We start from the raw sequence: 23,383 nt of genomic DNA, 5'->3' as shown, positions 1-23,383 counted from the left end.
TCTTTATTCAGGCGTGTGCATTTTGATCTATGTTCTCTCACGCACTGCTCTTACTGACTTCAATATTCACTCCAAGGGCTGAGTTTACAGGACAAGCCAGGACCATGTTATAATCGAAGTACCTTGGTTTGCCACTGCACCATAAACCTAACAACATTAGGGTATGACACAATGTGAGAACCCAGTTTCTTTTGTGATCTCTACATTAGAAAGTTCACATCCAGTAGTGGGTTCAGCAAACTATGATGACCCCTAAAGAATGATGCATACGCAGTGATGTCATCAAAGATACGTCTTCACATATGCTTTATATTTTGCTCCTCTTGCGTCTCATGGATATCCAAACCGCAGGAGGAAAACTAATTCAAGCCTTTGAACTAACAACTTTCATTGGTTATTAATTAGATTAATTAATTAATCAAGAGTTTAGGAAGCTTCAGATTGTGTCTGCTATTTCTCATTGCTATAATATTACGGAATCTAGAAGTCACTCTACAAATGAGAACCCATGGGAATTAAAAGAGCCAAAATGAATTTTAGCTCTAGCAGATGAAGAAGTTAACAGCACTACTTTGAAGGAAGCAGTTTCTATCTTTCCCAAAATGAAATTTGGGCAAACAATTTTAATAGTTTTATTTGACAGTGTCATAATGAAGCAGTCATGTCTGACAATTACTTTGGACAGGAGTGACTATGGCCACAAATATCAGCTAGAGTTAGCAGATCTATGCTACAAAAATGCAGGTGGCAATGAAGAGGTAGTGTTTTTTCTATATTGTCATCTAGAACAGCAGTCACCAACTGATGGTCCATAAGAAAATTTTGGTGGGTCCGCAGGAAAATTATTTGTATTTTTAATATTGCACTAAATCAGGGGTACTCAAACTACGGGCCCTGGGACTGATACGTGCAATTAACATTTATGTTGCTGCAGAGAGCCTTCCCCCTTTGAGGTCTTTTTGTGTGGGTCGGAGGAGGGCAGAAATCCCAACTTGGGGTCTGCTTCAGCCTCCTGGTGTGGGGCTTTGGGCGAAGGCTGGAGGGAAGTGCTGCTGGTGGCGAAGAGCCGGAGGACCTTATTCCAATGGGACTGCATCATGGCCTGGAACTGGCTGACGATCTCGGCATGCTGAGCCTCCAGGCGCCAGTACCTGGCCTTGCGCTCACGTAGGTCTTCCCTCTGCTTGGAAAGCCTATGTTCGTAGTCCTCAGTGAGGTGCTTCTGCTGAGCCTTCTTCTCGGTCAGTTTAAACTGAGCCAGCTGTTTTGCCAACTCTTTCTCATGGTGGCTGCTTAGCTCCAACAACTGCTTCCTGTTAGGGCCCTAAGGAGCCTGGGGAGGGAGGAGTGGCTGGGAGGGGAGGGATAAGTAGAGGCTGGTAAGGCGCCCCTCCACATGAGTGACATCTAATTGGCCACACCCACCCAGTCACATGACCACCTAGCCACGCCCACTCATTAGGCAGATCATATTAGTGGTCCGTGGGATTTAAAATTATGAATTTAGTGTCCCTGAAGAACAAAAGGTTGGTGACCCCTGATCTTGAAGGTATTTCTAGATATTACCATTCTGCAAGAACTTGATGACATTTTCTGAAAGACTCCAGAAATTCACTTGGATAGTGTCATTTTTTTTTAAATCACCAGAGCATTGACTCTTGTCTTGATCAGGGATTCCTTTTCTGAAAAAAAACTGAAGCCTTCTGAACTAGCAGTTGCCTGGAGTTTTGTGCCCACATCTGATAGGTCCATTGAAGAAATAAGAACTGGAATGAGCTAGCCATCCTCAGGATCCAGGATAAAGAAACTACTGTATTTTTAATTTTCAGTTCAAAGTTTGAGCCTGGGCTTATACATTACAGCATGCTAAAATATAATGTAGTTTGCCCTTCTTGTATTTGTATGAAGTCAGACAACTGCGGTTTATTCCATGGCTAATAAAACCAGTGCTCAGTGAACCTGTCCTAGCCTGTTTTGTGAACTTAGTCAAGACATAAACCGAAGGGGACTTTATAAATAGAAAGCCATCTGTGAAAGATTTCAAACTTCTACTTGTGCCTTCCTATTAAAAAACAACGATGAAGTCGTCCTTTAAACTTAAGAATCGGCACTTGTATAAGAATTTGATCATAACCTGGACTGTTTGTGAATTCCTCATCTTTCTCTGCCCTCTTAGCATTTCCTGCCATCTAAAGAAAGTATCCATTTCGTCTGTTACTGGTCTACCCATTAGCTGCAGTTACTTGCAGGCCATTTGAAAAGGATGGCATTGCATTTATACAACACAGCATCAACTGCTCTTAGTTGTTCTGTTTTTTTTTCTTCCTGTATTTGAAAATACTTCATTTTTAGAAGGTCCACTTAAATAAGTAAAGGATGACGGAAATTCTTCTCTATAAAGCCATCTTAGAAACTTCCCAGAGGCCATTTTCAGAGTCTGTCTTTAAACTCCAGTATAAAGAAACTATGCAGCAAAATAGTTTCACCAGAAATAGTTTATTGTTTCATAGTCCCTGTAGTTTGAGCCTGGAAAGAGCCTGGAAATTTCATGTCCTCATTTATCTTTACAAAAGTTTACTGAGAAAACTCAATGGTACTTCTACTTTACAAACCCGGAACCACAAAGAGAGTATTGTATATAAAAGATTATAATCCATTGAAGGAAGTCTAAACCTTACCTGATCTAAGCTGAGTTCTGGAACTTGGGTTTAATCCTTGGACTGACTTAAATGTGTATCCAAAAACCCTTTCTTACAGTTCCAACTTTATAGTCTGGGAAAGCCTTCTTCAAAATGATACGGAACAGATATTAGTTATGCTGTTGGTCTGAGCTCCAAGCTTGGCAATTTAGTTGCAAACATTTAATCACCATTCGAGGAGACATCGTCGGTGCATTTTGAGTTGTGCTCGTCTGTCAGAACACAGGTCTTTAAATACCTTTTTATGAGATGCAAATTAGTCTGACTGTTGTTTGTTCAGATATTTCTGAGTCATGGTCTGATCAGACTAATTTGCATCTCATAAAAAGGTATTTAAAGACCTGTGTTCTGACAGACGAGTACAACTCAAAATGCACCGGCGATGTCTCCTCAAATGGTGATGAAACATTTGCAACCAAATTGCCAAGTTCAGAGCTCAAACCAACAGCCTAAGTACCAACCCAAGCTACTAATATTCAAACACATTTCAGATATTAGATATATTGCTGGCTAGGGATGAGGGGACCTGTCATCCAACTCAGTTAAGGGGATTAGATTTGGGACTAATCTGTTCTGACATCCCAGGAAAGTATATACTCTTCCATGTTCATGACAAGAATCAGCCTCAAATGGTGGTGAACAGTGGAAGGAGCTAGTATATAGGTCTAGCCCATTGAAGAGAAGGCTGAGGGTGAGACATAATAATTATCTTCCAGTACTTGAGATGATATCACAAAGAAGAGGAGATCAACTTATTCTCCAAACCATCAGCGGGCAGGACAAGAAGTAATGGGTATAAGCTTGTTAAAGAGAGATCCTATTTAGAACTAAGGAGAAATTTTCTGACTGTGATAACATTTAATCAATGAAATAGCTTGCCTCCAGAAATTGTGGGTGTTCCATCACCCATCAGAAACAGACTGGATAGCCATTTGACCAGAATGGTATAAAGACCTCTGAGGTCCTTGTGGTCCTATAAATCTATGTTTAAACAAAAGGAGTCTCATAGAAATGTTGCCTGCAAGACCGAGTATCAGTCCTTGCAATCTATGGGTCTAATTCATACTTTCTATCTCACCATTTTTTAAAAAAGATATTGATAATACAGCAATAATAAATCAGAGTCTATGTTTTTGTACAGAATACTTTGTCAAAGAACTTCTAAATATCTGGGGCTTGGAGAAGTTTCCAAGTTAGACTATGACATCTACAGAGGGCTGAGTCCCTAACATTTAACATTAAAGTGGAGTATTTTAGAGCTAATTTCCAACACATATAGTTATTTCTCTACAGACTTGCTCCTTCAGAAATACAGGAAATTAAGATGGAGCCTATACTGTAGATAAAAGTAGTTTAAGTCATATGATCACTAGATTGGCCAATTTGCATCTTTCCAAGTATATCACCCATTAATTTGTTAAAGAAACTGTTTAAAAATGTTTAAAATTAAAATCGTGCATAGCTCATTAAGATGATAAATTGAGGTTGTTTGCTCAAACATTTTGTTAAAAGAAAGGTAACTTACACTATTTTTTTTCTTGGAAAGGTGTTATAAACAATCAAGATATCTTGAAATGGAAGAGAAACCAGAGGTTAAAATTTTCTCAGTGTGGTACAAAATTACACAATCTCCTAGACAGAAGTAAAGCAGAAATTCCAGTTCAACCATGGTACAGGAAGTGAGCTATATCAAAGATTTTCCTTCATTGTTTCTAAGGTAAATTAGTATACTCTAAGAAACAAAATAAATATAAATTGAAATACATAAACATTCAACAGTCTCGACAGGCAAGCAAATTGGAGACCAATTTGACTACATTAATACTCAAATTGAGACATAGAGTCATGTATTTACCAATACAATTTTGGGTGTTCCAACATTATATATGATATGGCTACATATTGTTACAATTTCCCAATTTGCTGTAATTTACTGCACCTTGCAGTCAGGTAATACATGTAGATAAAACTTGCTTGACAACTGTTTAGCATCTGTTTGAACTGATGACAGTGCTGAAAAAGTAACTTTATGACTCAATCCACACAGTCACATGATTGACATTCAGCGGCTTCACGACAGCCTTTTGACACACCTTCAATGGAGAAGTTGCCAATCAAATTGCAGGTCATGGTCACATGATGTCTCGCTTAACCACTGCAAGTGATTCACTTAATGACTGTAGCAGAAGGGATGTCTTAAGTTTGTCATATTTTGCTTATCAACTGCATTATTAAGCAAGAGATTTGCCAGTCCCAACTGTGGTTGCTTAAGCGAGAACTATCTACAGGACACTGTTTTCCCAGAGAGCATAGAATATATAGAATAACCCTTAAATTTCAAACTGTTGAAAGTTGACAAAAGTTTCAACAAGGGTTGAAAGGCAGAGGTTTCATTCTATGCAAGAAGAATAACACAAAAGTCAGACAGGCAAATTTTCAACTTTTCCACCATAAGAAACAAATATTTAAACAAATACAGTGATTATGATTTCCTTTTTCCACTGTACAATAAAGCTTAAACCGTGGAGCCCTTGGTGCTCTTTAGGTTTGGTTGTTTGCTTGCAGATCTTTCATTACCCAACTAGGTAACAACATCAACTCAAGTGTGAGTGTACAGTTTGTTCCCTGTTTATATACAATAGCTTGCCTTGTCAGTGTTGGTGGAGGTGTGGTTTTCTCCTTGGTAGTTCCTTGATTAAGGCATTATTTTATGCTTCGTTATTTTTCTGGTATTAATCCCTGTATCTGGGTTTTGATTGGTGGAGAGGATATGTTCTGTTTGCTTTTTATTTTTTTATTTAAATGATATGTAGTTTGTCTTTGTGTGTCTATTTTGGCTAATTCATCAGCCAAGCTTCCAGGAATTCCCTGGTGTTTTTGAATTCAGCTTAGTCTAGGATTTGGATTTAGCTTGGTCCAGCAACCAACACCCAGATAAGCAGGGATTAACACCAGACAGTCAAGCAGAAAATAATATCCAAATCAAGGAACTACCAAGAGAAAACTGTACCCCCGACACTACAGGCAGGACAAGCTATTGCATATTAACAGAGAGCAACCCCAGACTCATTAGCATTGATGATTTTTACCTAGTCAGGTAATGAAATGACCATTAGCAAACAACCAAGCTCAGAGAGCACAAACCCCTCCTCACTTCAACCCTGGGCTACAGATATTCTCTTCTATTAAAGCTTAAACTGGATTATTAAAATGTCTCAAACAAAGGCTTTTATCTTACAGACACAAGTAATAATATGATCACACATCACCGTAAACAGTAGTTTGTTTAAGAATGAATACACCACAATTGTCAACCCTGAAGCAAACCTGGCTGGGGCCATCTTTGAGACTTCAGGGCTGCCACTAGATGGGAGGGGGAGAGGGAGGGAAATAGTTAACTGAGGTTTTGCAGTCAAAATAAAAAGTTTTCCTGTGGGAACCAAGGTCATTCCAACAGGTGGTTGGGAGAGGAGGAGCGAAGTAACCAAGCAACTGGCCAGCACTTCTATTGGACCATGTGACTGATGACTTGGGGACCTTTTAATTAGGTGAAAACTGTGGGAACTTTCAGAGTCAGTTTTCATCAGTTGTGCCAATATGATGTACCCAATACATTTGTTCTTTGAGGAATCTACCTGCCTCTGAGTTCTGCTTTCTATGGTTGCATTACTTGGAACGCTGACATCACACAAGTAATAATGTGATCACCCATCACTGTAAACAGTAGTTTGTTTAAGAACGAATAAACCACAATTACAGTAGATGAAGGCAGCACAGCACGCTAATTTACAAGTATTATGTGCTCTCATTTAAGACAAGATTCATAGAATCATAGACTTGAAAAAGGCCACTGGGCCAACTAGCTGCTCAAAGCAGCAATCAAAGTAACAGCCACGCTTGTTTTGAATCCCAAACAAAGAAGGGCAGCAGAAGCAGCTAAAAGGAGATAGGCCAGGGAAGACATTGGAACAGGCTGGTCAATTGGATATGCATACTTGAATTCAATGGCTTACAAATCCTTCCCCTGATCATTCTCAGTGTCTTCCTTTCTCTCCATCATTGCCACTGACCTTGACTGTTTTCACTATCCTGATAATGTCTTTCTGGAATATATGTGTTTTGGGTCCATGTCGGACCAAAGGCACTTATTTCAGGTCTGTTCCCAAAACACGAGGATTCTGATCCAAATATAGAGCACCCCAAACCCGCACTTCCATGCCCAAAACATTTTGCTTATGCATACAAATTAAGGTATACCGAATATATTATTGTGCAGGCCTCATCTGGACACATACTATGAAACAGAGTTTACCATTTATCTGGGAAACTGGTTTCACTGGCAAATAGTTAAAACTTTAAAAAAACACAAAACCAACCTCCCTCCCAAACATTCAGCTGGAATTTGGCATCCAGTACCTGAAATCCAATTATTATGAGTCCTTTATTCTAGATGGAAAGTAAACATATTTTGACTTCTTTTTCTATGTGACATCCATTCATATATTTGAAGAATGCTATCATATCCCTTCAGTCAATCTTTTACAATCTTTTTACAAGCCTAAATGCACCCAGCTCCTTCAATATAAGACATGATCTCCCAGGGAGCCACGTTGCCTTTCATTGAACCCGTTCCAATTTCTCTGACTGCTTCTTGAAGTATGGTGTCAAAAGTGGATACAAGACTAGACATGAAGTATAATCAAGCTAGAATCAAGGGGAACACTTACTTCCCATTACTAGAAATTAATACTTTTTGTTGTTGCAGCCTAAAATTGCATTTTGCTTTTTTGCAGCCAAATCATATTGCTAGCTCCTACTTTATTCACTTTGCAATGAACTTTTTCAGAAATATCACTACTAAACCATATACGTGTGTATCCTATATTTGTGTATTTGATCTTTGTTTCCCAGTGAAGAAGGTCACATTTGTCTCTGTTAAATTCCACTGAGTTTTATTTCAGTCTTCTAGGATAATAGCTAATCCAGCTAGTTTTGTGCCATCTGCCAATCAAACTTTCTAGTCACCTTTCATCCAAATCATTAATAAACATGAAGCTGAGGATTCAAGATAATTCATTGTGACACCTCACTTTATATCAGCTTGATGAGGAATCACTGATATCTGCACTGATATCTGCAAAACCACTTCTGAAAACTGCAGGGTTCAGACAGTCACCAGGAGTCAACACTGACTTGATGTACGTATGTGTGTGTCCATTTAATATTCATTTAATTGTTATGCCATCCACCCCACATTTAGTTAGCTTATCAATTTATATGTCATGGGATGTTTCAAGCAGTTGAAATACACCAACAACCATACCTACAATCTATTAAGTTATTTGACCAAAGAAATGAGACAAAGCTACCCTACCAGTATTTGGTTTTGATAAATCTATCCTGAATTTTGGTAACAATTGCAAAATATTCAAAGTGTTAAAGATAGATCTCTTTATGATCTGTTTTAGAATCTTCCCAGACGCTGATATTTCATCAATCTGTAGTTTGCTCCATCTTCTTTTCTCTCTTTCTCCTCTTCTACCAGCTATCTGGGGTACATGAATAAAACCAAAGAAGTCTTTTATTTTTTTTAAATCATTCTTTTAAATCATCCTTGCATTTGTCAGCTCATTCTAGCATTTGTTTGCTTGGTGCCAGCTCGACAGTTTCAATCTACTGTCTGTTCTCTTCTTTTCTGACCTATCCTCTTTTCATTTTTAGATCTTCACAAAGTTTTTTGGTAGCCCCACTGGCTTGTGCTGCCTCCATTTTTCCCTCACTGAAATTATTTGTAAGTGTGCTTTCAGTATATCCTTTAAGAACTCTTGAGTTCGTAGCTCTTGAGCTCCTTTCACCCTCAGCTTCTCCTGCCAACACATCTTATTCTTAAATGTTCAGAGTTTATTCAAATCTGGCTAATTTTAAGCCCAAGATGCACACTTGATTATCTAAACGATTCTGTTACTTTGACTTATTCAGTTCAACTTTTGCCCAATGCTCTGTGTGAACCTCTGTGTAATTTAGAAAACTCTGCTTTCCATCTTAGCATGTTGTGCAAACCCAGCCACTGTGGTGAAACAAGCCACCACTTAGCACAATGTATTAAGAGAAGTTTTTAAAGACGATGTCATCACGGGTTTTGTTCCCACGACATTGCTTTTCCAATGATTTATTCAGGAAGGTCAGCTTTCTGGAGTTGGTTGAGACCCTGAACCCTAATCCAATCATATTGGGCATAAAACATGTCCGGGTACCAATGTGGTTGGCTCGTTTTTTGGTTTTATGCCTCCTGAGTAGAATAAAGAAGAGGTTTTTTTGGGGGTGGGGGGAGGAACCAGCAGCGTCTAACTGACTGGCGCAGCCGGGAGGAAAGTAACTTCTTACAATCCTGAGGTGACATCCTAGACGAACCTTCAGGGAAAAAGAAATGCCTTTTTTCCCCCCCGTCCGAAACTAAGACCTCCTTCCTCCTGCCGGGCTCCTCTTCCTCTCACCTCCCTCCAGACAAGAAAGCCTCAGGATCCCACCGGGATCCCACCTCAGCCGAACAGATCGGCCCCTCTCCCGTTCGCGCCTTAAAGGAGACCCAACGCGGCGAGTGAGGAGAGCGGCGGCGGCGGCAGCAGCTAAAACCGGCCCAACTCCCACAGGGGACGCCTGGAACCCTCCCACCGCGCCGCTCTTTGACTCCAGAGGCGGCAGCAAGCAGGCAGCCCGGAGCCCCGTTCCCAGCTCCGCGCCGCCGCCTTGCCTCTTTGTCCAGGACGCATTGGAGTGGCTGGGCTCCGCGCGTCCCTCCTCCTCCCGGATCGAGCCTGCACGCGGGCTGCAAACACCCCACGCCCCGTTTTTAAGCCCCGGGAAATGAGGAAAGGCTCACCCCAGGCCAGAAGCAGCCGCAGCGCCCGACGCCTCCCGGGATTCATGATGCTTCCAGTCCGGCGCCGCCGTGCTCCCTTTCCTTCCTTCCTTCCTTCCTTCCTTCCTTCCTTCCTTCCTCCTCCTCCTCCTCCTCCTTCAGTCGGACGTAGCTTCTGCTGCAGCAGCTGCCCACGGGGCTCGGCCCCTTCTCGTTCCTGAAGAGCCCTCTCTCTCCTGCCGCTGCAGCAACTCGGGCTCACACGGCATCGCCCCCGCGACCCCCCCTCCCTGGTGACTCGCAACTTTGCCTGCAAACCTCTCTAGGTCCTCCCTCTAGGGGAGCTTCAAGCTGGAGGGTGTGGGCGTGGGTGAAGGGGGAAAAAAAATAAAAAAATCAAAATAAAAAATCGGAGGGCTTTTAACGTTCGCCCGATCAATACACGAACGGCTCTGGTCCAAGGCCAGCGAATAAATGCAGCATCCACATAAGCAAATGTGCATATAATATACAGGCTGCTGGCTTGGCTTGGCTGACTGGTCAGACCCTCGGCGAAGCCATTGCGCGCAGCTCGCTCGCTCGCTCTCTCTGTCTCCCCCCTCCCCCGATTTAAAAAGAGATGCGGGAAGCGAAGAAATAAAAGACGGATGAAGGCAGGCAGGAAAGGGCTCTGCGCGGCCAGCTGCAGCGGCTTGGCTCGGCTCCTGGAAGCGACTCAACGCTTCGCCTCTCCACGCCCCCTCTTGGATCGGTGTGGCGGACGCTGCTGTGGGTCTCCCAGGTTTCCAAGATGCTGAAGTATGAAATCGTGTGCATTGCGCAGTGGGCTGCATTCTGCCTACCCTTCCCGGCTTCAGTTTTCACCCGGGTCCTAGAGGGAGATGGTGCCGTGGATCCCGTCTCTTCTCATTTGTTGGGCCACTTATAGGGGACAACTAAGCAAGGCGTGAAACTTGGGTCTTTGCCCGAGCGGAATCCAGCAAGGTTGAGATCAAGTTGACGGCTGGATCACTTTCTTGTGGCCGGGGTCCGATTAATTTTCTTTGTCTGGCCGGGTAGCACTAATTTTCCATTCAGGGGATTCTCTGAAGTATGCCGTTCTTTTAATCCGCAGCTGGGGAAATTCTGAATATCTGTCTAAATACAAAACTCTCCCGGTGTCACTGTAGACCCAACAAGGGGTTTACTCTGAACGCATTTCAAGGAGTTTAACATACATAATCTAATTTTCTTAAGAATGCAATATTGTGTATTGGGAGGGGGGGACTTGAAATTGTATTGTATTGATGCATTCAGATCATAGTTGGCTTGTTCTTTGCCACCAAATCCCTGAAAAAAGGCGATTGAACAAAAAGCTCCGAAATTAAGATTATATATCACAAGAGATTTGAAAGACAATCTTTATTGCCTCAATATCATAAAAGATTCAAATTACAAAGAAAGCTTGCAGACTATGGGTCTTAAATATGTACAGCAAAACAAATGTTGAATACACAATCCCTGTTAAAGCATATGCTTCTTAGTACTATTATTATTATTATTATTATTATTATTATTATTTAAATTTATATACCGCCCTATCTCCCAAAGGACTCAGGGCGGTTCACAGGCATATAAAACATCGATACACAAAATTAAAATAATCTTTAAAAAACTTATTCCAATGCCCTATCATTAAAAATAGAAATATAAATATTAAAATCAATTTAAAACCCCTATAAAATTTAAAATCTAAGCCAGTCCTGCACAGATGAATAAATGTGTCTTGAGCTCATGACGGAAGGTTCAAGGTCCGGAAGTTGACGGAGTCCTGGGGAGCCTGCTCCAGAGGGCGGGAGCCCCACAGAGAAGGCCCTTCCCCTGGGCGCCGCCAGACGACACTGCCTAGCTGACGGCACCCTGAGGAGTCCCTCCCTGTGAGAGCGCACGGGTCGGTGAGAGGTATCTGGTCGCAGTAGGCGGTCCCGTAGATAACCCGGCCCTATGCCATGGAGCGCTTTAAAGGTGGTCACCAAAACCTTGAAGCGCACCCCGAAGGCCACCGGTAGCCAGTGCAGCCTCGCAGGATGGGTGTTATGCGGGAGCCACGAGGGCTCCATCTATCACCCGCAGCCGCATTCTGGACTAACTGTAGCCTCCGGATGCCCTTCAAGGGGAGCCCCATGTAGAGAGCGTTGCAGTAATCCAGGCGAGACGTCACGAGGGCGTGAGTGACCGTGCATAGGGCCTCCCGGTCCAGAAAGGGGCGGAACTGGCGCACCAGGCGAACCTGGTAGAACGCCCTCCTGGAGACGGCCGTCAAATGATCTTCTAGAGACAGCCGTTCATCCAGGAGGACGCCTAAGTTGCGCACCCTCTCCATCGGGGCCAGTGACTCGCCACCGATGGTCAGCCGCGGATTTAGCTGACTGTACCGGGATGCCGGCATCCACAGCCACTCTGTCTTGGAGGGATTGAGCTTGAGCCTGTTTCTCCCCACCCAGACCAGACGGCCTCCAGACACCGGGACAGCACTTGATAACCGTTGGGGTGGTCCGGTGTAGAAAAGTACAGCTGGGTGTCATCCGCATACAGCTGGTACTTCACACCGAAACCACTGATGATCTCACCCAGCGGCTTCATGTAGATGTTAAACAGAAGGGGCGAGAGAATCGACCCCTGCGGCACCCCACAAGTGAGGCGCCCCGGGGCCGACCTCTGCCCCCCTGTCAACACCGACTGCGACCGGTCGGAGAGATAGGAGGAGAACCACCGATAAACGGTGCCTCCCACTCCCAATCCCTCCAATGGGCGCAGCAGGATACCATGGTCGATGGTATCGAAAGCCGCTGAGAGGTCTAATAGGACCAGGGCAGAGGAACAACCCCTATCCCTGGCCCTCCAGAGATCATCCACCAACGCGACCAAAGCCGTCTCCGTGCTGTAACCGGTCGGAAACCGGACTGGAACGGGTCTAGATAGACAGTTTCATCCAGGTGCAAGGGAAACTGATATGCCACCATACTCTCTACAACCTTCGCATGAGCGGGTTGGAGACCGGACGATAATTACCTAAAACAGCCGGGTCCAGGAAGGCTTCTTGAGGAGGGCCTCACCACCGCCTCTTTCAAGGCGGCCGGAAAGACTCCCTCCACCAAAGAAGCGCCAGAATCGCCTGAGCCAGCCTCGTGTCACCTCCTGCGTGGCCAGCACCAACCAGGAGGGGCACGGGTCCAGTAAACATGTGGTGGCATTCAGCCTCCCCAACAACCTGTCCATGTCCTCGGAGCGACAGGGTCAAACTCATCCCATACAATGTCACCAAGACCGCCTCAGCCGCCTCACCAGATCACCGCAATCTTGGTCCAAACCATCCCGGTTGAACGATTTTATCGATAGATAACCGTTAAACTCCTCAGCACGCCCCTGCACGGGTCATCCCGCTCCCCTGATGTAGGAGGGAGCGGGTCACCAAACAGGGCGGCTGGGCGGTTATCTGCCGATGCAATGAGGGAGGAGGCGAGGTACGCCCGCTTCTCATTGCCACTAGGTAAGCCCTAGTATAGGACTTCACTAGTGTCCGATCAGCTTCTGAACGGCTAGACCTCCAGGAACTCTCTAGGCGCCTTCTCCGCGCTTCATCCTCTCAGCTCCTCGGAGAACCAAGGGGCTGGTTGGGACCCGCGCTGGGTCAGAGGTCGCAAAGGCACGACCGGTCTAAGGCCCCGCCGCCCGCTCCCAGGCCGCAACAAGTTCCTCAGCCGAGCCGTGTGCCAGACCCTCAGGAAATGGCCCAAGCTCCGTCCGAACCCTCCGGTCCATCAGGCGCCTGGGACGGAACCAGCGAGTCGGCTCCGTCTCCCTGCGGTGGTGAATGGCGGTCAGAAAGTCCAGACGAAGAAGAGAGTGGTCTGACCATGACAAAGGTTCAATGACTATTTCCTTTAAGTCCAGATCTCTCAACCACTGACCAGAGACAAAAATCAAGTGCAGAGTGCCACCCCAACGTGAGTAGGGCCATCAACTACTTGGGTCAGGTCCAAGGCCGTCATGGAAGCCATGAACTCCCGAGCTACCGTCGATGACGAGCCGGACGATGGCAGTTAAAGTCCCCCACGACTAAAAGTCTGGGGGTCTCAACTGCCACCCCAGCAAGCACCTCCAGGAGCTCGGGCAGGGCAGCTGTCACGTAGCAAGGAGCCAGGTACGCGACCAGCAAGCCCATCTGACATCTATGACCCCATCTCACAAAGGGGGATTCGCACCCGCAATCTGAGGTACAGTGGTCTCCTCGGCTCTAGACTCTCTAATCACAACCGCCACCCCACCACCCCTACCCTGGCCCTCGGCTGATGAAATGCTCGAAACCCGTGGGCACATCTGAACAAGGGGCACGCCCCCTTCTGGGCCCAACCAGGCCTCCGTAACGCCCATAAGGTCCGCGGCACCCCCCTGAATAAGATCGTGAATTAGGGGGGCCTTATTGGCCACGGACCGTGCATTGCATAACATCAGCCAAGGCCAGGGCCCTGAGGATCCTGACCATCCGGGAACGGGAGAAGTTTGAGGGCTCGGGCGCGATCGCCTGTAAGCATCGAGCGCGCACCCCCCTAACACGATATGAGCCCCCACTTCCGCCATATCTGCCCTCCCCTTACCGTGGAAATAGCACCACCTCCACCAATGGAACACCGACTCCCCATGACCTCGGACCCACCAACCCCGCCACGAGCATGTGCAGGAACTGGACTCCCCGACGGGTTACCCCAACACCCACCCCTTCCTCCCACCCCCAACCCAAGCCCGTCGGTTTCCTTCCCCTTAAAATCCCTTTAAAACTCCCTTAAAAATCTATTAAAACAGCCAATTAAAAACCCTAAGCCTCCTATTTTTCGTGATGCCACCTCTCGGGACTCCAAAGCCCGTCCTCAAGGTGGGCCTCGATAATCTGGAGGCCAGACCATGAGAGGGGCATCTCGCAGGGCAAGAAGGTCAGCCGCAGTAAATGTTCGCATCACTGAGACGGTCCGGGCAAGGCCCATCCTGGGCTGGTCAAGTTGGCAGCAAAAGTCATAACAGATGATAAAATGACCATGACCAGTCTGTCCTGATGGGAAATAGTTCGAGATAATCCATGTGCGGTAGATGACAAAACCGCTGACTCAGTCAGTTCACCACCCCATACAAACGACTAAAACTGGTTCTTTCGTCTTTTGAAATTTTATTGAAAACCCAATAAAATTATTCTGAACCTGTTAAAAGTTGCTGGCTTTTAATCATTTCTACTTTTGCTCCAGCAATTTCTCCCCAAGGCATTTGCTTCCATTGTGCTTCTTGCCTCCAAAATAATTCAGTCTCCTAAATCTGCTGAAGAGGGAAGATCTGGAGCCATACCATTTCCAGAGTTTGTATAGATTGGCCGACAGAGTTTTGCAGCATGCAGTTTGCAAATGTCTGGCATGGAGGCGAGAGATTGAAGTGTCAGAGCTTGAGGCCTACTGTTCACAAAGATACTTTTGAAGAAAGAGGAATTAAAATAACCAGGAGAACAAAATAAAGCAGAGGAGATGTCAGCAGAGAGAAGTAGCTGAAGTCTTTGGAGACATATCAGCTAATTAAAGTGAACTTTGACCACCAATAGGAGCATTTCACATTAAAATAACTCTAGCTCAGTCTTGGATGTATTAAAATCACATTATCTCTTAACATTGGTGTGAATTGTTCTATGAATTAATTCATATTTTCAAAATAATCATTTGATACAACCTATTGTGGCATGCCTTTTCAGATAATTGAATATTTTGCATTAAAAATAGTACATCTGGATTAGACCTAGCAGTAGCTTTTCATTAATGGGAAACAATTTCATTTGTACAAGATCCTAGAATTCCAGATGAGGCAAAATGTTGATCACCTGTACCAGTTGCAATCCTCCATGCATCCCCCCATATTGCTCCTCACTTGTTAATCTCCGTATATGCTAATATTACAACTCCCTCAGATCGCTGAAGAAAGGCTTATAACCCAAGTCTCCCTTTTTATTTTACAAAATTATCCATAGGTTCTTGGGCTACATCAGGGGCATGCAGGGAAATTAAAAAGTAATAATAAAAATGGTGGTAATTCCTGTGCAATGAAAGCTGCCATCTTGTTTCTTTCAAGCACCATCCCACCCTAGACACCGATGGACTGCTTTATGTTTGAAAGGGGATAGATAATCTGGAGCTCAGGTAGAACTGTTGGCATTTTTCCCTACGCTCATGTGCAACCGCATGAAAAGTCTTATTTGACATCAGGATGCATTAACAGAAACCGTATATAGATGAAGGTTCTCAGTTCTCCAGGTAAAGTTGTCTGAAGGTCATGGCAACTGGACTTACTTTTCTTCTTAGTTTGAGACATTTCGCTGTTCATCCAAGCAGCTTCATCGCCAGTCAGAGCAAGTATCATAATGCATTTTGGGGAGGAAACCTCTGAGGTTGGCACAGGAGGAGTTGGTACATTTCAATGACTCTCTGCCTAACTAACTTGCTCTGGGTAATCAACTTCTTGCCCCATTTTAGTGGTCCCCAACCTTTCTGGCACCAGGAACCAGTTCTGGAAGAAAAAAATCTCTTCCACGAACCGAGGTGGTGGGGAGGGGATAATTTAGCACACAACCTAGATCCTGTACATGCACAGATGAAGCTTCACTCACTTGCCTGCTGCTTGTGTGGCCTGATTCCTAACAGGCCGTGGACCAGTACTGGTTCCCAGGGGTTGGAGAACCTTGCATCCATGTCCTACATGTCTTAACAGTTTCTTCTCTTCCATCCACTTAATCTGGAGCCCCCAGGTTCTCTAGTTGTCCTTCTTAGCTTCTAAATCATCACTTTTCCTTCCCCATATGTCTCCATCCTAACCTAACCTAAACTGGCATGCTGTCATTTTGATCTTGCAGTCTAGTTTTTCGCCTTTTATAGGTTCTGGTGCCCTCCAGATGTTTTGTGTTACAGCTTCCATCAGTTTCCGTCCTAGTATCTCTTAGTCCAGAATATCTACAGGACACTAAATTGCCTACTCTAAACAGTTTATGAGGCCTTTGCCTTTAGAGAGATTGTAAAGTTGATTGTTCTCAATTGATAGTCCATCTAGAATTGCTCCTGCTGACTGAGACTTCTGATATCTGTAGCTCAGCAATACTTGCAGAGCCCCCAGGTTCCCCATCTTTGCCCCACGGCTTATTCCTTTATATTTCTACATGAATACTACTGACTGCAAGAGCAGATATCAATTGCATGCAGGGTAATGCTGACCTTGTGTGGTGTAGCAGCTCCTTTGAGCATCAGCCAAAATGCTTTCTATCAGCTTCTTTTCATTCAAGGCTCTCCAAATGACTGAACAAAAGAAGCACGAATCTAACGAATGTATTAATGATAGCTGGGGCCAGCTGCATTGGCAGGGAACAGAATTCTCAATGGGTATCCTCAAATTATTCAAATGAGAAAAAGCCATAAAGGAGAGGATGTGTATGTTTGGAGATACGTGCTTTCCTAGGAAGTGTATAGTAAACAGGAACAGGGATACAGGAAGCGATCTTAAATTAAGTAGGCACTATTTCAGCATAATTTGTACTCATAGATAATTTCTATAGGATATAGGTGGCATTAACGGATAGGTGGGAATAAAGGAAGAGAGTAAAAGTAACTGGGCTATTATGAATTCCAAGAATGAATGAGAATGGTAGCTGTCTGGTAGATTTAGCTTTCCCTTTATCAGATAACAAGCCTAACATTACCTATACATTGCATTGGCATCCTTCAATCTCAAAAGACTATGGTATCATGCTCTGAAAAGAGATCCTAAAACAGCATCTAGTGTGACTAAAAAGGCCAATTTCAGAGTGGCAATCCCCTTCCCAGCCCCCAGATTCCTCTGGTTCCAGGACTGCCTCTTTGTCTCAGCCTGCCAAACAAATGTCTCTTCGAATTGGAGAAGGCCATGCTGCGTCTTTAGCCTCCAAGCTGAACGATCGGAGGTCAAGATTTTCCAGTTGTTAATGTCCATTCCCAGGGCCTTTAGGTCCCTCTTGCAGATATCTTTATATCGCAGCTGTGGTCTCCCTCTGAGGCGCTTTCCCTGCACTAATTCTCCATACAGGAGATCTTTCGGAATCCGATCATCAGCCATTCTCACGACATGTTCAAGCCAGCGTAGATGTCACTGTTTCAGTAGTTGTATACATTTTAGAAATTCCAGCACATTCCAAGACTGCGCTATTTGGAACTTTGTCCTGCCAGGTGATGCCAAAAATACGTCAGAGACAGCGCATATGAAAGGTGTTCAGCTTCCTCTCCTGCTGTGTGTAAAGGGTTCAAGACTCACTGCAGTACAAGAGTGTGTTCAGGATGCAGGCTCTATAGATCTGGATCTTTGTATGTTCCGTCAGCTTCTTATTAAGCCATACTCTCTTTGTAAGTCTGGAAAATGTGGTGACCGCTTTTATTTATTTTTATTTATTACATTTATTCAGCTCAGTATCTAAAGAGAGAGTGTCGGAGATAGTTGAGCCAAGATACACAAAGTCATGGATGACCTCCAGTTCTTGTGCAGAGATTGTAATACAGGGAGGTGAATCCACGTCCTGACCCATGACTTGTGTTTTTTTCAGGCTGATTGTTAGTCCAGAGTCTTGGCAGGCCTTGCTAAAACTGTCCATAAGTTGTTGAAGGTCTTCAGCAGAGTGAGCAGTGATGGCAGCATCGTCAGCGAAGAGGAAATCCTATAAGCATTTCAGCTGGACTTTAGACTTTGCTCTCAATCTAGAGAGATTAAAGAGTTTTCCATCTGATCTAGTCCGGAGGTAAATACCCTCTGTTTCAGTTCCAAAACCATGGTTCAGCATGACAGCAAAAAAGATCCCAAATAAAGTTTGCACGAGGACACAGCCCTGCTTCACTCGTCTTCAAATATCAAAGGAATCTGATTTTAAGCCATCAAAAACTTCAGTGCCCTTCATTTCTTCATGAAAGGACCAGATGATGTTGAAGAGCTGAAGTGGACATCCAATCTAGGGGAGAATTTTATAAAGGCCGTCCCTGTTAACCAAGTCAAAAGCCTTCGTAAGATCTATGAAGGCTACGAAAAGTGGCTATCTTTGTTCCCTGCATTTCTCCTGCAATTGTCTAAGGGAAAATACCATGTCAGTAGCGGACCTGTTGGCTCGAAATCCACACTGTGATTCTGGATAGACTGTCTCTGCAAGCACCTGGAGCCTCTTCAGTACGACACAGGTAAGCAGCTTCCCTACAAAACCAAGAAGAAAGATGCTGTGGTAGTTGTTACAGTCACCCCTGTCACCTTTGTTCTTGTACAGTGTGACAATATTTGCATCCTTCATGTCCTGTGGTACTCCACCTTCCCTCCAACAGGGACAGAAGATTTCATGCAGTTCACTGGGGATGTTCTCTTTGCAGCACTTCAGAACTTCGGCAGGGATGTTATCTTTCCTGGTGCCTTGCCAGAGGCAAGGGAGTCCAGGGCCGTATTTAGTTCACTGTCAAGCTCCTCCAAGACAGGCAGGCACTCAATGTTATTTAATGTTTCTTCAGTTACCACATTTTATCTGGAATATAATTCAGAGTAGTGCTGCACCCAGCATGCCATCTGCTGTGCTCGGTCTTGGATAACCTCACCTGAGCAGACTTCAGAGGGGCAGATTTCTTCTGTGTTGGACCTAAGGCCTGTTTGATGCCATCATACATCCCCTTGATGTTGCCTTTGTCAGCTGCTATCTGGATCCAAGAACAAAGCTGCAGTCAATAATAGTTAGCACATCTCTTGGCGGTCTGTTGGACTTTGCTACAAGCAGCTTGCAGAACCTGTAGGTTGCGCTCACTGGAACAGGTTTTATATGCATTTAGAGCTCTCCTTTTTTCCTCAATTCGAAGGCATCAACTCCTTCGAATGGGCTTCAAAGCAATCTGCTGTCTTTCTAATCTCCTTACCAAATACTGACAAGGCAGTGTTATAAACAGCATTCTTGAAATATTCCCATTGTTCAGATGCATTTACTTCAGCTGGGCCTGGGAGAGTTTCCTTGAGTGCTTGTGCAAATTCCTCCACTTTGCCCTGATTGTGGGTCTTGTTGATATCAATTTGTGATCTTCCTTCTTCTTCGAGTGGTGCAATCTCTTTGTTTGCAGTTTTATTCTGCTGCACACCAAGGAGTGGTCTGTATCACAATTAGCACCCTGACAGCTGCGTGTGACTGTAATATTGGAGAGGTTGGAGTGCCTGGTAAGAATCAAGTTGAGCTGATGCCAATGCTTCGATCTTGGATGTCTCAAAGAGACTCTGTGTTGAGGCTTTGTTTTAAAGTATGTATTGCTAATGCAAAAACCATAGTAGCAGCAAAACTCCAGCAGGCGTTGGCAATTTTCGCTCATCTTTCCGACGCTGAACTGACCTAAACAAGTGTGCCAAGAACTATAATCAGCTCCACCTCTGGCATTAAAATCGCCAAGGATAGACAGTGGTTCTTTCTCAGGGATTTTCTTGATAGCAGCAGCCAGATCATCGTAGAATTTGTCTTTGGATTCTACTGAAGATGATAATGTTGGTGCATATGTGCTAATAAGAGTAACCAGCCCTGTTGATGAGTGGAGCTGCAAGGACAAAATTCTTTCACTTCCTGCAGCAGATGGAGTAATGGATCCTAGTAGGATGTTTCTGGCCATGAAGCCAACCCCTATATTCCCTAGACTCATTTGATGGTTTTCCCTGCCAGAAGAACGAGAAGTTTCTCTCCTTAACAGATCCTGAGTCTAACAGTCTTGTCTCTTGAAAGGCAATGATGTCCATCTGCAGTCTGCTCAACTCCATGTCAATGGCAGCTGTCTTACAGACGTCATCTATCTCTTGTAAATCGTCAGAAAGGTTGGGGGTCATTGTCCGAACATTCCAGGTGCCCAACTTTAGGGCTAAAGTTTTCTTAAGTTTGTGGCAAGGTGCAAAATTATCGATCTGCTTGTCGGCTTTGACCCTAAACCCCATGCACCCTGTGAGGTTAACAGACCGTGGCGGGGCAGCACCTTACTAGCTGGGGGCTGCCCAGCTTAAGGCGGGCAGTAGCTGCCCAACGAGGTACAATGACTTCTCCCACTGATGAAAGTGGCCCCTGGCGTCACGCTCTACACTAATCAAGCAAAAACTTATAATTGGTAACGGCTGGTTGTTTCAATGCTGAATGCAAAGCTGGAGTGTCCTTTCCAGAGCACAAGGCCTGGGTAGATTAATATGGAGGATAGACTGTTACCCAAACAGCAGATCCCCCCTCTCCATCTTGCTTAAATAGTCCAATAAAATGGCAAAGTCGATACGATTAGTTCCAGTTACTATTACCTATAAGACAACTACATTTTGTATCATAGCTATTAAAGCATGCAAATGATTTGCCACAGGACTAGGTTAGGGTAACAAAGAACAGCTATTAAACCTAGGGTGAATTACGTTATAAGCCATGCCATTATAATTTTACATATGATTTTAAGTGCTGTATTATTATTCTGCTATTTTGTTCTCCAATTCTCTCTAGTTATTCATTGTTTGAATAACTAATTTTACCTACTAACTTCAGATATATGATTTAAGCATAGTTCTATTCATAAATAGCATGAAAAAGTACATCTAAAAGCAAGGCTGATTTTATTGTTTATGATGAAAGCTTGAAAGGACAAATACAAAGGGAACGAGAAGTTTGGCAAATGGTACAGATAATTTCTTGGTAGTGGTTATGTGTCACTTGGAATAAAATGGATAGGGAAGAAAAGAGAAAAATGGAAGCAACAATGAAAGCATGAATGTTGGAATTGAACATGCCAGCAGAGCCCTTGCTGCCCACTAGCCTACAAAAATGGTACAAAGAATTTTGTGTTAACAAAAAGTTTGCATACCCTACTAAGCAAAAACAGGCAACATCTACAGAAACAAGACTTTAACCTACACTACATAAGGCAGATGAGATACCAGTTATAGCAAAGAAACAAGAGGTGGGGGGGGGGGGACGACTATAATAAAGGACCAAGATCAGAAATCCCTAGCAGTCACCCATGCCTTCAAAATGAGCCCCACATTTGACTAAAGTAGCATAGAAATAATCAACCAAGCAAACAACAGAACAGCCAGAGAATTCCTGGAAATAGCACTCACTCAAATGAGCCATCAACAGAACAATAGAACTAGATACAATTTACCACCCAATCAGGTATAAAATCCAAACTATTCACAACAGACTGACAAGGTGGACCAATTAGAACAGAACTAACACCATATCCTAATTCTAATAACGGGTTCTATATCAAATCACCAGCCACAAAATTCAAACCCACCCAGATTATAAATACAGCAAGGCAATCTCGACTTCTGGATTCTTGGATGAGTGAATTTTTGGTGAATCCCATAACAACGTGAATTTTGATCTGGATGCTGCAATAGTCGCAGGTGTGAAAATGATCGTTAAGCCACAGTTTTCAGTGTCATTATATTCAAACGGTCATTAAATGAATGGTTGTAAATTGAGGACTGTCTATATTGTCCTGGGCTTTATTGCCTTATATCTTTATTGCCTTGTGTGTTGCTTTATTTTATTGTGGTTTTTTTTTTGTCTTGTGAACCACCAAGAGTTTTGTGACATAGTATATAAATGTATAGGATTGTCTTTGACAGAGGAACCCATTCTGTGAGACTGTGCCTTTACTTTTAGAGTTTTGGAAAACAATGAGGTCACTACTCTTATGAGGAGCTTTGAGTTTTTTGTTTTTTTAAAAAATCACAATTTAAAATTACATAATTGTCATTTTGAACTGATTATTTTTTCAATTTTTATGTTGGGAGTTTATGAAATTGAATAGGATATTAGTTAATCTTGGGATTATGCTGAGTGGTTTAACAAAAAAAAATATTAATGTAGTGTAAGTTTGAAAAAAGCAAAATCCATTTTAGGGATCATTAGGCAAAAGATCAAAAATAAGCCTGCCTTTTGCAGATTTATGATCCTGTTATTATTAAAACCCCATGTACAATTCTGGTTACTGCACACCATAAAAAAATCCCGGAGACCTGGAGAGTCTGCAGAATATATAAAAACAAATGAATAAGAGATAGAATGCTTTTGAGAAAAGCTTAGAATGCTTAGGACTATTTGTTTAGAAAAAGGGTGACAAGGAAGAGAAGATGATAGACAGAATTTTTCTCCCTTTGTCTAGTTAGTATCTAGTAAAGCTTAATGGAGTGGGGGAAAATTGAGTAGAATAGAATAGAATAGAATTTTATTGGCCAAGTGTGATTGGACACACAAGGAATTTGTCTTGGTGCATATGCTCTCAGTGTACATAAAAGAAAAGATACGTTCATCAAGGTACAACATTTACAACACAATTGATGGTCAATATATCAATATAAATCATAAGGATTGCCAGCAACAAAGTTATAGTCATACAGTCCTAAGTGGAAAGAGATTGGTGATGGGAACTATGAAACGATTAATAGTAGTGCAGATTCAGTAAATGGTCTGACAGTGTTGAGGGAATTATTTGTTTAGCAGAGTGATGGCTTTCGGGAAAAAACTGTTCTTGTGTCTAGTTGTTCTGGTGTGCAGTGCTCTATAGCGTCGTTTTGAGGGTAGGAGTTGAAACAGTTTATGTCCAGGATGTGAGGGATCTGCAAATATTTTCACGGCCCTCTTCTTGATTCGTGCAGTATACAGGTCCTCAATGGAAGGCAAGTTGGTAGCAATTATTTTTTCTGCAGTTCTAATTATCCTCTGAAGTCTATGTTTTTCTTGTTGGGTTGCAGAACCGAACCAGAC

The 23,383-nt window shown here is 43.6% G+C and overlaps 1 protein-coding gene across 1 annotated transcript in view; it reads right to left on the bottom strand.

Annotated features, from left to right (window-relative positions):
* PODXL2 (podocalyxin like 2) overlaps positions 1-9,651 on the bottom strand; it is a 48,967-nt gene extending 39,316 nt beyond the window's left edge. The window contains exon 1 of the mRNA XM_058171588.1: positions 9,580-9,651. Within this exon, the coding sequence (XP_058027571.1) occupies positions 9,580-9,625 (46 nt within the window). The 5' untranslated portion in view covers positions 9,626-9,651. The remainder of the gene's footprint in view (positions 1-9,579) is intronic.
* Between the last annotated feature and the right edge of the window lie 13,732 nt (positions 9,652-23,383).

This window comes from Ahaetulla prasina, chromosome 2 (genome assembly GCF_028640845.1).
Source record: "Ahaetulla prasina isolate Xishuangbanna chromosome 2, ASM2864084v1, whole genome shotgun sequence".
In the NCBI taxonomy this organism is placed as follows: domain Eukaryota; kingdom Metazoa; phylum Chordata; class Lepidosauria; order Squamata; family Colubridae; genus Ahaetulla; species Ahaetulla prasina.
This window is presented reverse-complemented; position numbering and strand designations above follow the sequence as displayed.